The sequence below is a fragment of the Mustela lutreola genome, chromosome 1 (genome assembly GCF_030435805.1).
Source record: "Mustela lutreola isolate mMusLut2 chromosome 1, mMusLut2.pri, whole genome shotgun sequence".
Taxonomy (NCBI): Eukaryota; Metazoa; Chordata; class Mammalia; order Carnivora; family Mustelidae; genus Mustela; species Mustela lutreola.
The window spans coordinates 211,345,135-211,360,797 of NC_081290.1; the positions used below are offsets into that span (position 1 = coordinate 211,345,135).

General features: G+C 41.9%; 1 protein-coding gene across 1 annotated transcript in view; it reads left to right on the top strand.

Annotated features, from left to right (window-relative positions):
• The window catches only part of MAML2 (mastermind like transcriptional coactivator 2), a 344,987-nt gene extending 329,781 nt beyond the window's left edge, over positions 1–15,206 (top strand). Inside the window, exons 3-5 of the mRNA XM_059185832.1 lie at positions 2,046–2,249; positions 7,545–7,659; positions 11,390–15,206. Coding sequence (XP_059041815.1) covers positions 2,046–2,249; positions 7,545–7,659; positions 11,390–12,405 — 1,335 coding nt within the window. The 3' untranslated portion in view covers positions 12,406–15,206. The remainder of the gene's footprint in view (positions 1–2,045; positions 2,250–7,544; positions 7,660–11,389) is intronic.
• Positions 15,207–15,663: the final 457 nt, after the last annotated feature.

Below are 15,663 nucleotides of genomic sequence, written 5' to 3' on the forward strand. Positions count from 1 at the left end.
TGGACAGACCAAAGATTCAACACTCAGTCCTCCAGGTACTTCCTTCTCTACCTGCCCTCCAAGAGTGCTCAATGCCCAGATCACCCACTGCCATTGTGGTAATGACCCTCACGTGCTTGTCTGCAGGCCCATATCCCTAGTGGCTTGTAGGACATGTGGGGTGAACCTTTTCCCCCAAGAACCAAGTTGGATTTAACTTTGAGAGAACTGACTGGGCATTGCACGCAAAGGTGTCTGGAGATGGCTATTTAAAGCTGCACGGAGGATGTGCTTGCCTCAGAGATGGCTCCCATTATTTTTAGTTAACTGGTGAGGAGGACCGCCCCCCTGCCCTCTTGCCACCACACCTCCCTTCCTCATGCCTGATGGAGGGTGCTTCCCCGTGCAGAGGGTGGTCAATCAACACGTTCTGCACAGGCAGGTGGGTCTGCACACTTCAAAAGCAGGAGCACCTTTTTTCCTCAGCACGTCTTGTCTGAGCTGAGAGACAACAGGGTACAGCAATGGAGGAAGAATTCTGAAGTCAGACAGACCTGGCTTCACATCTTCCTCAACTACTTGTGTGATTTCTGAGCTCATGTTTCTCATCTGCAAAACTGGGAACATAATACTAGTTCCTGCTCATTGTTTTGTTGAGAGGATTCAATGTGGTCAGTCATGGAATGCACTGAGGACGGTGCCTAGTCTGTAATAAGGTACAGTGTCTGGTCATCTTTAGGATTATTTTGTAACCCTTTGCTTTTGAGGTAGTTGGTGAGCTCTGTAGCTTCAGGAATTACTGAATAGGCCACATTACCTATTTCTCGAGGCTGTGGACTTTTTTTTAGGATAGTAGGTAACTAAAGAAAAAGAAGGAGGTAAAAGAGAAGAGACTTTCCACAAAAGGAGTGTATATGACTGCTCATCAGGCATCATAAAAACTGCTTTATCTGTGTAATCTCTTGTAACTTCATGCAGTCCAGATGGGGAATGAAAGTTGCATTTTATTGCTCCCATCATCCAGTGTTTCTCAGTGTTTCTCAAAGAGCATATCTTTGACCACTGAGTATTAGAATTTCCTGACCAGGAACCAGGAACCCTCGGAATTTCTGGAGCAAGGCCAGAGCATCAAAGCGTGAGGACCTTTGACTTAGGAATTGTATCATACCTAAGACTTGGTTCTGTATTTTCTTGTATTTTTTACATGAAAGCATGTCATCTCTTCCTTAATTAGATACATTCTTCAAGGTGGGAAGAGTTCTTGTAACCCCAACAGTATACAAGCCTGAACACGGCATTGGGAATTCATGAAAACATTTGGGTAGTTTTAGCTTTCTGCACTGCAGGGTCAATGCGTTAAGATTGGTAGAGACCTTGAGTTAGAAAAGCAATACCCAAGATAACTATTCTACAATGTTGTTTTTAATCAATACTTTCTCATTGTCGGTCAGGTGTTCTTTTACTGATTGATCCACTGAAATTCCTGACTTCCTGACCAGGGAGCAAAATTGACAAGTCTCCGAAAAGTGAAGTCCCTGCCAGGTCTCAGAGTGTTTGTAAAACAGAAACTCACAGGTCTTCTCTTCTTATCACTGAAAGCTCGGCCCCTTCTGACCAAAATGGTTATGCAACTTTTGAACATATGCATTAAAACATAATTTCCGTTACAGGATCTGCAATGGTATGTGCTAGCTTTAAGGAAAAGGAAGAACTTGTTACTTTATGATGTTTTTGTTCCTGAGCAATTGAGAGGTTTGCCGTATGTTTTTATGGTCGTTTTCTTTGAGGTTCCATGAACGCCTTCTGGAATGTGGAGGTTCTACCATCAGAGACATATGGGAACTTTTCCAGTGTCCTAATGTCATTAACCCAGCGGCTTTGGTTGTCATAATACACATTTATTTCTCCTACATTTAAAAGGCAATTCTCTGATCTCCAACTCATTTAAACATGTTTGATCTTAACAAGATGAAAAATGTTTGGAATCTAAGCTTATGATCTCTGTGCTATATTTTTCTTCTTTTAATTCACAGTAGCTTCCCCTACCTCCTCCTTCTCTTCTTTAGGATCAACACTCTGTGGTCGGCCAGAACACAGGCCCCAGTCCAAGTCCCAACCCCTGCTCAAATCCAAACACCGGAAGTGGTTACATGAACTCCCAGTCATCACTGTTGAATCAGCAATTGATGGGAAAGAAACAGGCTCTACAGAGGCCGATCATGGAGCGGAAACAGCAGCTTCTCCTACAGCAGCAGATGCTGGTTGATACGGTAAAACTCTCTCCTATCCAAGTACTAACCAGGCCCGACCCTGCTTAGCTTCCGAGATCAGACGAGATCGGGCGCGTTCAGGGTGGTATGGCCGTAGACGGTAAAACTCTCTCCTAATGTCTACTGCACATACCTATTGACCTAACAGGGGGAATTCATTATTTCCCCTTTCTGGTCACTGCCCTTTTCTCTGCCTACTTCGATGAGAGCAAGGCGAGAGTCCTGGCTATAAGAAAAGCGAATTCTATACATAAGTTATCGTGCTGCAGGAAAAAAAAAATAAAAAAGCACTTGATTTACCAGCTGCTGGACAGTTGGAATGCATGGCACCCCACCTAACTAGCCCTGCCCAGCCCAGGAATGTTAAGAACCACCAACATGGGTATTTGGATCAGGCAAAAGGAGCCATTTTTATGCTGCAGCCCTGAGGGGCAGAAATCGGGGACAGAACTTTAATCAACTTGAATCCAAACTGATTTTAGAGGTAAAAGGAATTTCTAAAACAGTTGTAAAAGCCAGCATGGAGTTTCAAAACTTAAGATTTGGCTTCCAAAATAAAGCATCTCAGAAGGGGGGATGTTTTTAAAGAAAACTGAGGATCTGTTTCCAGCTTTCAGCATAGTTACGTGACCTTAAAGAAAGGCAAGGTGGTTCTTTCCCCAGCAGGACCCAAGCTCTAGCCAGGCTTCACTGTTATCTGCTTTCCCTACCGTGTCCTTAGACATACGGTCGGGCACGGATTCAAACCCCTCCAGCCTCCGAACGCCGAGTTCTCCAGGTTTCATTCTCTCCCTTCAGACAATTTGGTCAAATGAAAGGAAAAGGGGTAGGAGTTAGCCATCTCCAGGTTGATAGAGTCAAGGTACACAGAGATGTGACAAACAAAATAAAAAATGTTTATACTCAAGGAGCTTTGTAGTAAAAGTCAGAAATCTTGGGTGTGATGGGTGCTATCATTCCTTCGGAAAATATTAATGGCTAGAAATAAAAGAGATCCTGTCTTTGTCCTTAGGAGCATAGAGCCCACAGGGATGTGAAATAAATAGGCAAAAGGCCGGTGATTAAATGCTGTGATGTGGCAAATACTAAAAATACTAGAACACCTCCTCTCTCTTCAGAGAGGAGGTTTTATCTACTGAAGATCTGAAGGTGAAGTAGGTGATGGGGTAAAGAGGAGGGGAGCTTTCAGGCCAGAAGAACCAGCATATTCAAAGACTCGGGGACGATAAGGCATACTGCATGTGATATAGTAGATGGCAGTAGAGGATTAGGAAAATAATTGGCAAGGAGGCCAGAGAGGAGAGGCTAGAGCTTGATAAATTTACATTGTCTGAAAAGCAATGACAAGGACTTTAAGGATTTTGAAACAAAGAATCACCAAACTCAGATTTGCATTACAATAAAGTATGAACAGAGTAAGGGGAAAGGTAATGGAGCAAAGATATCATCCAGCCTGGAGAGATTAAGGGTAGTCTCCCAGAAGAGGTACAATTTGACTTTGACTTTGACCTTGAAGACTGCAGGATTCTGATGGGTAGAGTAGGTGAGGAGGGGCTAGACAACAAAAGGTCCAGCCCAGGTGTGTATTTATTGATGGGTTTGAGATTAAATTCTGAAATATTTAATTCACAATGAATGGGGGGAAATGGGAGGGGGAGACAAACCAGGAGAGATTGTGGGCTCTGAGAAACAGACTGAGGGTTTTGGACGGGAGAGGGTGGGGGGTTGGGTGAGTCTCATGGTGGGCATTATGGAGGGCATGAACTGCATGGAGCACTGGGTGTGGTGCATAAATAATGAATTTTGGAACACTGAAAAAATAAAATAGTATAAATAGTAACATAATCATTCATTAATTTTAAGGAATGACAAACGGAATAATTTCGGGGTCTAGAGTAGGTGAGAAGAAATAGTGAGGGACGAATAAGGAATAGTGAGCATTTACTGGTGACCTTGAGTACTGCCCTAAGGGGTAGGGGTGCCACGGACTAGATCACAAATCAACACAACCAATTCCTTCTATAAGTCTTCTGTAATTCTGGAAACTCCAGCTGTCCCACCAACTCCCTCCCCCCCCTCCTTTTTTTTTAATCTTTGTTAATTAAATAGCTTAGAAGCAAAGGCAGCAGGAGAGAAAAACATACAATCTAAGACTGACTCTCCTCATTCCCATCAGTCCTTCTCATGTGTTGAATTACAACACGCAGAGGTTGAATTTCTGGATTTTCAGCTCTGATTCAAAGGCAAGGAAATGTGCCCCGAGGATCATGTCCTGGCACTGGCTGAACTCTCCTTGGGTCCCAGTTGAGTCACCACTGAGACAGGTGCAAAGGACAGTGAATGAGAAATGGGACTGCTGTTTTTGTGATTTTTATAAACCATTCACATTTCTCTTTGTTTGGACGCCATTGAGGGTGCCTGTGCTCGTTAGCATATCCAGGAAGAAACAGTCTTTGATATGGCTTTACATTAGCATATGCTTTGTAGTCATTTCCAGTCAGTTGGCAAGGCCAGAAAGGCGCCTAAATTGAGACATTTTCTCACGAAAGTGCGTCATCCTTACTCCCTGTTATTCTCTCACCAATGAAGCACAAAGAGGAAAGATGAGTCGAGTCATACATAAGACTATGGGCGTCATGGTAACCAACACATTTTGTGCACCTTCTGTGGGCCAGGGGCCACACCCAGCCTTTACAGTGGTAAAGGATTAGTCCTTCTGATCGGAGTTATGAGGGTGGTCCTAGATTTATCTACGTGTCAGATTTTGAGATGGGAAAACTGAAGCAGGACAGATAAGCCCAACAAAGATTATTTCTATAGGGGGTTTTCAGGTCCAGGTTATTGGGTTGAATTACTGGGTCCAAGATCATGAGGCATTAGTTGAGAAGTTCAATTTCACATTCCGCAGAAGTAGTCTCAGAGATGGCCTGTGAGTTTACCCTTAGCCAGAATGGGGCGGTCATCCTCTTGCACAGAATGGGACTGGGAGTCTACTCCTGAGCCTGCAGGGATGACACAGCCATTCCCATGAACAGTCCATATGCCAGGCCGTTAAATCTAACTCACTGGTGAGCAAGTAGTTCAAGAAACTCAGGTTTCCAGAGATGTGTTGTTAACCCTCGGAACAATCTAATTTAGCCCTCATGGAAATAAAAAGTCAGTAAGTACATTGAATATACATTAAAAATAAGTTCAGACTTGAGATCTAGTCCTTAATGGGGAACCAAGAGCCTGATCCCGTCTCTATCTCTATCTTTGTCTCTGTCTCTCTCTCACTCACACACACACACGCATGTGCACCCATGCACAAATCCTGTTTACTTCAATATAAACAGCAGAAACACCTACTGACATAAGAAAAAAATGATAGTGCTTTTGGAAAAAGAGAAGAATTCAGAAAGTCCCATGCTTGGCAAAAAAAAAAAACTTGTCAGCTTGCACAATATTTTACAACAGGCAGGGTAGAACATCACCGCATTTGGGTTCCTGGGACATCTCAAGCTGCTTCTTAAACATTTAGGGTTTAGGCAAAACCATAAAGACTTTCACCAACCACTTTTTTCCTTCATTTGTAAACCCATATTTAAAAGAAATGTAATCCATATGTTTCTGATTCATTTACACTTAGATCATCAAAATCATATTTTTTACGAATTACTTGATGCCCCAAAACCCCTGTGAGTCTTTCAAGTTTTTTTCTTAGAAACAAAAATTTGAACTTGGTTTGTTGTTGTTTTAAGGAACTGAGAAGTACATGGTTCAAGTGGGATCTTGGGAACTTGGCCAGTGCACATGTGGCCTCCATCTAATTTATCCCTCTATCTTTACACAGTTTTCTATTTATTGACTGTTCTCTTTCTACCTATGCCAGTTATGTCTATCTTTGAAAATTTGAAAATGAGGTTGCTTTGGGGTGCATACAATGCTACAGTAAAGCAATTCTAAAAACTTCCTGATCCATGATGAGAAAGATTGATAAGAGTCCAGACTGATATGACGCTTGCAGCCGAGCCATTTTTGCTTTTGTCAGACGTGAACCATCTGATAGGACACCAAGCTCAGATGGGGTTACTTGGAGACCATGATAAAATGAGACGCAATAAGGCCACTTCATAATTTGATCTAAATACAGACACAAGATCACTCTATAACCCACAAAATACCAAACACCGCCCCCCTTTGCTAAGTGAGCAATGGCTGCTTCTTTACTCAATGATAGAACCAACCTCACTTTGACAGCTTACAACCTAGAATAAATCATTGCCTTCTTAGACCCTCCCTAAATCATCCAATCAACACTCAAATCCTAGGATAGGTTCTCTCTAACGCTCTAGTGCTGAGGCACCCCAGGGTACCCCCATGATGTGCGTTCTCCCTTGCTGCAATAAGTAGTAAACCCAGCAGGTGTGTTCCTGGTGGTCTTTGACTAAAGGCATTGAAAATATAAAAAGAACATACCTATTTCCTCTCTTAGCTCCCAAATTCACCTATTCTAGAGATCTAAAGGTGGCTGATTCCAGAAGGAAGAAAAGAAGGGGGCCTAGGAGACGTCTGTGCTTTGAGAATGGGGCACAGAGAAACAGGGAAGCAAATACTGTATTGTGTGGCAGGGAAAGGACCAGAATCTTTGAGTCAGGATTCGATTTCTGTTCTACCACTTGGATCTTTGGCAAGTTACTTGGCCTAAGGAAGCTTCCATTTCTTCATCTATTAAGTGGAAATAATTTCTCCTATTTCAAGAGTGATTTTAGAGGGGGAAAATTGAGTAATATGTGTACAGTGCCCCCACCAATCCTGATAGATTATCCCCTGGCATCTCCTCCTCTCTAAAGTTGCCAGATTTAACGAATAAAAATACATAATTTCCAAGTGTTCTGTATTTTCTCTGTTAACCCTACTTCTATGCCTGCCACACTCCATGGGACCAGAATTAAATAATAGGTAGCAAAGCATCTCAGGTGTGCTACAAAATAAAACTAGAAACACCATCTCAAAAATCTTAGGAATTTAGCTCTCCCTGAAATCTAATTGCAAAATAAAGGAAATGAGGTTAGTTGCTAGACCCAAAACACACACTGAGTGTTAAGGAAAGTTGGAATTATACTTCCTCACAGGAAATTTATTGAAATTGAAAAGACCCGTCTCTGAAGTAACACTAGTAAATAAGGTATATGATTCACAGCGACGGCTGCAAAGTTGTTCTTGCAGGCTTACTTTTTTGAATGACAGTCTATAAATGTTTACAAGTGGGAAAGGAAACATGCAACTTAATATATTTTTATCTGTGTTTTCAAGGAGAAGATTGCTCCACAGGATCAGATAAACAGACATTTGACCAGGCCACCCCCAGATTACAAAGACCAAAGAAGAAACACGGGCAATATGCAGCCAAACACTGCTCCGTATTCTGGTAAGTATTCTTAAAAATCAGTAAAAATAGGGAGTCCTGGGTGGCTCAGTCAGTTAAGCATCTGCCTTTGGCTCAGGTCATGATCCTAGAGTCCTGGATCAAGCCCCACATTGAACTTCCTGCTCAGTGGGGAGTCTGTTTGTTCTTCTCTCTTTCTGCTTCTCCCTCTCCGTCTGGTTCTCCCTCTCCCTCTCCCTCTCCCTCTGCTACTCCCTCTCCCTCTGCTTCTCCCTTCTGCTACTCCTTCTCCCTCTGCTTCTCCCTCTCCCTCTGCTCCTTGCCCCTGCCCATGCACTCTCTCTCTCTCTAATAAATAGATAAAATCTTTTTTAAAAAGCAGTAAAAATCATAACTGCAGAAGAAAAAAACGATTCAGCTTTTAACCTCTCCTCCTCTCCTGCCTCATTTGGAAATAACATCTTTCTTAGAATCCTGCACTAGTTCCCATTTAACCTCCCATTTAATTTTCGGATCAACTTGAGTGGTTTTCAGTCCTTTCTTCATTTCCTGCTGATTCTTGTCCTCTATTCACATATTTCACTGCCCTTCAAATTATCTCTGAGAGTTCAAGAGAACTTAAATATTTTCGAACTCCTCAGTTTGACCATTCTCCTCCCAGCAAGGTATCCTGACCCTGATCATGTAAGGTAAGCGGTCATTCCTCTCTCTTGGAACTTGCATGAAGCCTGATCCACTTATCTCCCCGTGTCCTCAGCATGGCTGAAAGACAAGATGGAAGTTCCTTTGGAACATGGCTTCTTACACCATGGCCTATCGGTGGGTTCAAGGGAAGCTCGGAGTTTTGGAAATATAATACAAAATTCAATGTGGGTGTTTGGGCTTTTCTTTTCCCATTCATATAAAAGAATCTCAAGGATAGCAGCCTCAGGCTGAACAGGTGCCTGTACTGTGTTGTCAGGGGTCCAGGCATCTTTTGTTTTTCTGCTCCACCTTCTTTCACATGGAGTTTCCTCCCTAAGGGTTGCCTTGAGACCAACACACCACCATTCTTCATGTCGTATTCCAGGTAGAAGGATGAAAGAAGGGAAGAGGTAGAACGCCCTCCCAAAGGAGTCAGATTCTCTTTTTAAAAGAAGCTTCTTGAGGGGTACCTGAGTGACTCAGTCGGTTAAGCGTCTGCCTTTGGCTCAGGTTGTGACCTCGGGGTCCTGGGATCAAGCCCCACATCGGGCTTCCTGCTCAGCTCAGCAGCCTCCCTCTTTCTCTGCTGCTCCCCCCGCTTGTGCTCTCTCACGCTCTCTCTCTCAAATAAATAAGTAAAATCTTAAACAAAAATAAAGTAGGTTTTTTGGACTCTTATCTAATAACTTCTACTTCTAGCCAGAATGTATTCATCTGGATCCTTCCATCACCAAGGAAGCTTGGGAAATATGGTTTTTCAGCTGGGCATATTGCTGCAAAATCAAGGGTCCGTTTCTAAGGGAGACAGGGCGACTGGATGCTTGGTAGGCATCTGCGAGTGCGTTTCACAGTACACATGGACTTTTCCTAAGGGTGGATCCTTGGCATCCAGTTGCCAATTCCCAAATGGATTAAGAACCAGTACCCAGAGCTCTGTACTTCCCATGTCTTCTGAGAATGAAATAAGCGACAAGCACAACACAAACTCTCTTTGTCATTTTCTGCTTTAATCTTAGTGCAATAATAATCACCTTGCCCAGATGTTAACATTAGAAATGATGTATGAAAAGCACATGGAACAATTTTCACCACATATTAGGAACTTCTAAATACTAACTGTGATTACTATTTTGTGACCTTCATGGAAATTCTGTCTATTGTGGTTGTTTGAAACTATTGCTCTCCTCTTAAACCTTCTCAGGGCATTTCGTCAAAATAGAAGGCACCTACGGGGAATGATTTTTAAAACCTTTATATCTGGGGCGCCTGTGGTTAAGTTGCTTCAGTGTCTGCCTTCAGCTCAGGTCATGATCCCAGGGTCCTGGGATTGGGTCCCATGTTGGGCTTCCTGCTCCGTTGGAAGTCTGCTTCTCCCTCTGCCTCTCTCTCTTGCTCTGTCTCTCATGAATAAAATTTTTAAAATCTTAAAAAAAAAAAAAACTCTAATTTTTTTTCTCATAGCACTTTCATAGTGTCCTTTCCCTTCTCATGAAACCCTTAGATACCAAGATGCTGTTGCTTACCCTTATCAGCTGTCTGTCAGCTTTTTACTATCCCAGCATCTCATACCCGACTCTGATGCCTCTTTATCAAGCTCTTCCTGCCTTCCCAGGGCAGAGCTGTGTGCTCAGTTTGGATATACAGGGAGATACAAGAGACTGTTCCTGCCTTTGAGGGGTCCGTAGTCTAGTGGGAGACATATTAAAACAAACAACAAGGACTTCAGCCTGTCAGGCTGTATGCCATGTTAGTTATCCCCAAACAGTTCCAGGCTTCCCTAGAGCTACAACTACAGCCATGTTCTTCTTCTATAGTGCTGTTCTGATATTTCCATGTGTGTCCCATTCTCGTTTCTTAGTATTTCTGATTCTGTGGGCCTCCCTGCATCTGTGCAGGGAGAGTATTTTAAAAGATTATCTTTCTCCAAGTTACATATTTAATTCAATCTCTCATTTACTCATTCATTCATTCAATATCAAGCAAATACCTACTTTGCACTCCACTAGACTTAGAGAATAGGACAGTGAACCGAACGGGCAAAAATGCTTTCCCCCATGGAACTTATCATCTACCAAGCCCTTACTTTTACCTTTCTCACATGTCATTTTTGCTTCTCAAGATGTCTCTCCATGATGACTTTGATTGCCCCAAGTCAGGAGGGTTTTAACATGTTGACTCATCACTGTCCAATATGTGGTGCCTCCCTAAAGGGCAGCCTACAATTGATGGTTCCACTTTGAGATTCCATGGATTTCCCAATACAAAAGCTAAGTGCGGAACAAAAGCTTCCAAGAGCAAATCCCACTGGAAAGAGCAGGCTGGAGTATCAGGCAAAGCTCAGTGAAGGAGCTTAGACTTTGGCCTGAGCTTTGAAGGAAAAGTGGGGTTCAGAGAGTAAAGAAGGGCATCATATGAAAGGGAACTGGTATGAGCAAAGGTGGTTTGTGGTATGGGGATAACAAAGCAATAATAACTCTACCTCCTGGGACAGAGGGCGTTCCACGTGGAAATCATCACTCGAACATGCACACCCTGAATTCCAGACGTTTAAAGAGATGGGAATTTTCCCTTTGGACACTTGGGGGCCACCCAAGGAAGCTTCTTGAATGGGGATGATGCGGATGAATAACTGGACATGGTGTTCAAGGCAGAGGTGCAGAATCTAGCAGCCATGTATAGGATTCTTCCACACTTTCTTATTTGGACTCTGGGGTAACCAGTAGCCTGGACTGCACAGCAGCTGGTTAATCAAAGTTCTAGTCTTTGGTCTTGGAACAGATAAAGCTAATTCAAAATGAAAGAAAGGTTGACTATCACCTCCCCTCGGTGACTCCAGAAGAGGAGTAAAGTAAAACCTAAAAGCTAGAGCCATTTTATGCCTTTTTCTCTATATTATATAAAATCTTGACCAAGGGATGACTTAGGGGATACTTCCCTCTCAAAGCTGTCTTACTCCTTTTATAAAAAATGGCATGATGGTTATTTCTATTTGTTTTCTACCTGAAAACAGTTTCAGAGTGGATAAGTTTTTGCAAATTGCTGTAAAATATGTGGTTATGAACTAATATAATTATCTTCTCTTTCTCAGGTGGCTCATCTACCATGAGTTTAAATGCTAACCAGGCTTTGGCAAACCCAGTTTCCACACATACCATTTTGACTTCGAACTCCAGCCTCATGTCTACTTCCCATGGGACAAGAATGCCATCGTTACCCACAGGAGTTCAGAACATGGGGATGTATGGAACTCTGCCTTGCAGTCAGCCTGGCACGTACAGCGTCCCTTCAGGAGTGACTCAGCTGACCCAGCAGAGGAACCCAAATCAAGTGATAGCAAATCAAAACAACCCTCTAATGCCACGGCAACCTACCTTAGGGGCAAGTAATAATAATAACGTGGCCACATTTGGAGCTGCGCCTGTTAGCAATTCCCAACAACTAAAACCAATTTTAACCCATACCATGGCCAGCATGCCAGCACAGAGAACGTCAAACGTAATGATCACGTCCAGCTCAACAACACCAAACTGGGCCTCTCAAGAAGCAACAACCAAACAGCAGGAAGCCCTGAAGTCCACGGCGGTCCGCTTCCCCACAGGGACGCCTGCAGCCTACACTCCAAACCAGTCCCTGCCACAGGCAGTAGGCAGCCAGCAGTTTTCCCAGAGGCCAGTGGCTCCTCCTAACCAGTTAACACCAGCAGTGCAGATGAGACCCATGAACCAAATGAGCCAACCATTAAACGGACAAACCATGGGTCCACTGAGAAGTCTGAACCTCAGACCCAATCAGCTCAGCACACAAATATTGCCTAATTTGAACCAGTCAGCAACAGGGTTGAGTCAGTCGAGGACGGGCATAAGCCAGTCGCCATCCCTGACACCAGGCAGTTTCCCTTCACCCAACCAAAGTTCCAGGGCTTTTCAAGGAACCGACCACAGTGGTGACTTAGCTTTTGACTTTCTCAACCAACAGACGGATAACATGGGCCCTGCCCTGAACAGCGATGCTGATTTCATTGATTCCTTATTGAAGACAGAGCCTGGTAATGACGACTGGATGAAAGACATCAATCTTGATGAGATCTTGGGAAACAACTCCTAAAGGAGAAGAGGGAGAGAATTAATAAACTCCACACACTAAAAGGCAGTATTTTACAAGGACGCTGTAAAGGCCAAACTCTTAACTTTTAGTTGGACTACATGAAGATACCTTGGCATACACATGGAAGCAGAAAGTAACTACAGTGCTTGGTTCAAATGGTTGTTTTAAGTCTCCAACCTGAAAGTAAAATCTTGGGATCACTCTTCCCTATCTAAACTCCAGGACACAGTATCCAGTTTGCCCAAACAGAACTGTGATGTTGACGTGTAATCAGTTGTGTAAAATAGGTTTCCCGAGCTCCTTTCCTCCCTGAAAGAAAAGTAATAGAGCTTGTGGCTTGTTAAACCCCACATCATACGGAGGTACCAGTTCCCAGCAACAAGCAACAAATTCCTTCATTTGCTCTAATAGGTAGTCAGTGTGGTTTAATCTTCCCACTCTTGTTTTTTCCTTTAGCTTTCCTAAAATGTTCAGGGTAGATTGGGATGTTATAGGTTTGTTTGGAGTAACCAAACAGTGCTGCAAGTAGAGGAGAGCCCGAGAAACTAGAGAACATCCAGTGGATCATAGAGTTTCTTCCCCAGATTCACCTCTCACTTGGTCAGTTTTCCCACATACGCCATACTTCAGCAACATGCCGTGTCCGGTGATGAGACAAGATTGCAGAGCTCTCCAACTTTATTTGGGTTTCCACAACCCATTCCCAGGTCCATTTCCAAGTCTTAGATACAATCACAACTTCTCCTAATCATACTGAAATATTGGTGCATACCTGTCTGCATCAGATTTCACTATTTCAAAAAGAAAGCATCCCACTGAACATAGCTACAAAGGAGATTTATCTAGCCACAGATAACCTGGGGTGTTACTTATTTTGATGATACCTGCTGGTTAGTTCCCATGTTGAGTGAAATTAAGCCTTGTCTTCCCTGCTTATTTTGATGACCAGAGACTGATTTGTAAGAAAACAGAGAGAAGAAGGTATCTTGTTTTGATTGGAGATAAGAAACAGAAGATCAGGACAAGAAATGGTGGGTATGGTTGGGTACAGATCTATTTGACAGGGTTTGAAGGAAGGCATAATTGAGAGAGAAAACAATCTGTCCTGATTTGGGCATATTTGGGTGAACAGCTAAAGAGAATGTGATCCATTCCAGTAGCAATGTATCCATTCTTGGCTCCCTGATGTGATGTATCGTCACCACATGCTAGATGGACCTGCGTATCCAGGTTTTCTCCCTCAGGGCCGAGCACTGTATCAAACAAAGAGTTATTGTTGAGTCTTGTCACCTCAGAACCCACACACAGATCAGCTATAAAACAGAGAGGACGTGTGCTGATTTGGAATGGATGCAAAATGTCACTATCATTTTCCTCATTACGGAAGAACATAAGTTATCTTCAGCCTTTTTAGTTATACGCCCGCATAGTCAATTATCAGGTGTAATTTAACTGGACTCATTTAATAACTAAGTCTTTCAGTATCTGTTCTAAAAAGATCATATTTTGAAAGTTACACAAAGCCCTCTATCAACCCTTAAACTGTCTAGAAGCAATCTTCTTCTTTTACACAATACCAACGTCACTGGCCCAGAATCTTTTCTGTGCTAGGTTGTAAATATGAATAAATGACTTCTTTTGTAAACTTTTGTAAAGAATATTTTGGTAGAAATACTTAAAACATATTCTTTGGGTTATATTTATACATATGTGAAATAAATATACTATCAAAAGGTTATATTTTATACAAAAAGTAAATTGTTACCTTTTGTATGCTAATATACGAAGTTTTGTATAATATGATGGTTTATTTTTAGCTCTACACTTAAACCGTAAGAGGTCAAGTGGGAACTTTTGAAAACTATCAAGAGGCTTGTGTGACAAATTTATATTCTGAAACCTCAAGAACTAAGCATTCCAGGTTTCAATTTTTTCTTTTTTTTTTTTTCCTCTCCCTAATTATTTTTAAACCTTTAGTTCTTTTGTCTTATTTGATCCTACTGCTGTGGACATTGTATTGGTCCTTGTTGCATGTGGTCTACTGTGTGTTTTCCCATTTTATAAAACAGTGTTTCTCCATGCAAAAAAAGGAAAAAAATATGTACATATAAACACTTTTATTTTATGACTCCTCCATATTACTGTACATAATGGCCAGCACTTCCCAGTTACACTCCTGTGATTCAGCTTTTCTCTACTCTAACATAAATAGTATGTTTTGTAGTAGCTATCAAATTTAAGAGATTAAGCAATCAGAATGTTTGGATTTTCTTCTATTTTAATGTGAATTTCATAATTAATGTCTATTTATTCAGCTATTCATTAAAATACAGGATTCTTTGGGGAAAAAATGGTGTAGTCTATAGTTTCTGTTTTTTGGCAGCCTATGACCAAAGATGATGTAATTTTCCTGAAAGCTGAGATGATGACAATTTGATAGACAGAATGTGGCTAAAACTTTAAGATTTACAATGTAAAAGCTATTGGAATCCAATCTCCCATTTATAGAGATACCAGACTACTTAATTGTTGGCATTGTTTATCATTCTGACATATTATTACAGGAGATAGAAGTCATTTTTCTTTCTTTTTTTATTCAAAGACTAGAAAGCAGTTTAGGCAAATAATTCATTCTTGGCTTTGTGTTAAGCCCAATGAAGATAAATAACCCTGCTCTAAGTGAATGCACTACTACTACTTGCATTACTGTAACTGCACCCATGACTGTAAAGATTTCAACCTGTAAAACAAGGATTTTGTATTGTGTGTAATTTCATGTGTTAAAAAGTAGTTTTAAAACATTCGGAAGTGGTTCTCTTGTATGAAATCATACTTTCAGTCACCAACAATATTGTTGCTATTATCACAGAAAGTTTGGAGAACTATTAATAGTGATGGGCAGATTTATTCTCTGGGAAGCTTCTCCTACTAGTGAAATGTTGCCTAGTCTCCTTTCAATGTTCGTTAGTCCACTTAGAAGGTTTGTATTAAAATCCTGTATGCACAGTATCACTAAATACCGAAGACACACTCCCTAAGCCTCAGGCATGGTGGACCTTTGCTTGGGCACTGGCCAAGTCTGTTCAGGCCAGTCTGAGTGAACACAAGGCCAGGTAAACACAGCTTCACGGGAACGCATTTACACATTCCTTCTTGAGAGTCAAAGAGGTTAAGAAAAAGGTGGGAGGAGGTGATGGGAATCGTTCCTACCAAGGTTCTTTTTTTTTTTTTTTTTTTTTTACTTGACAGATAGAGATC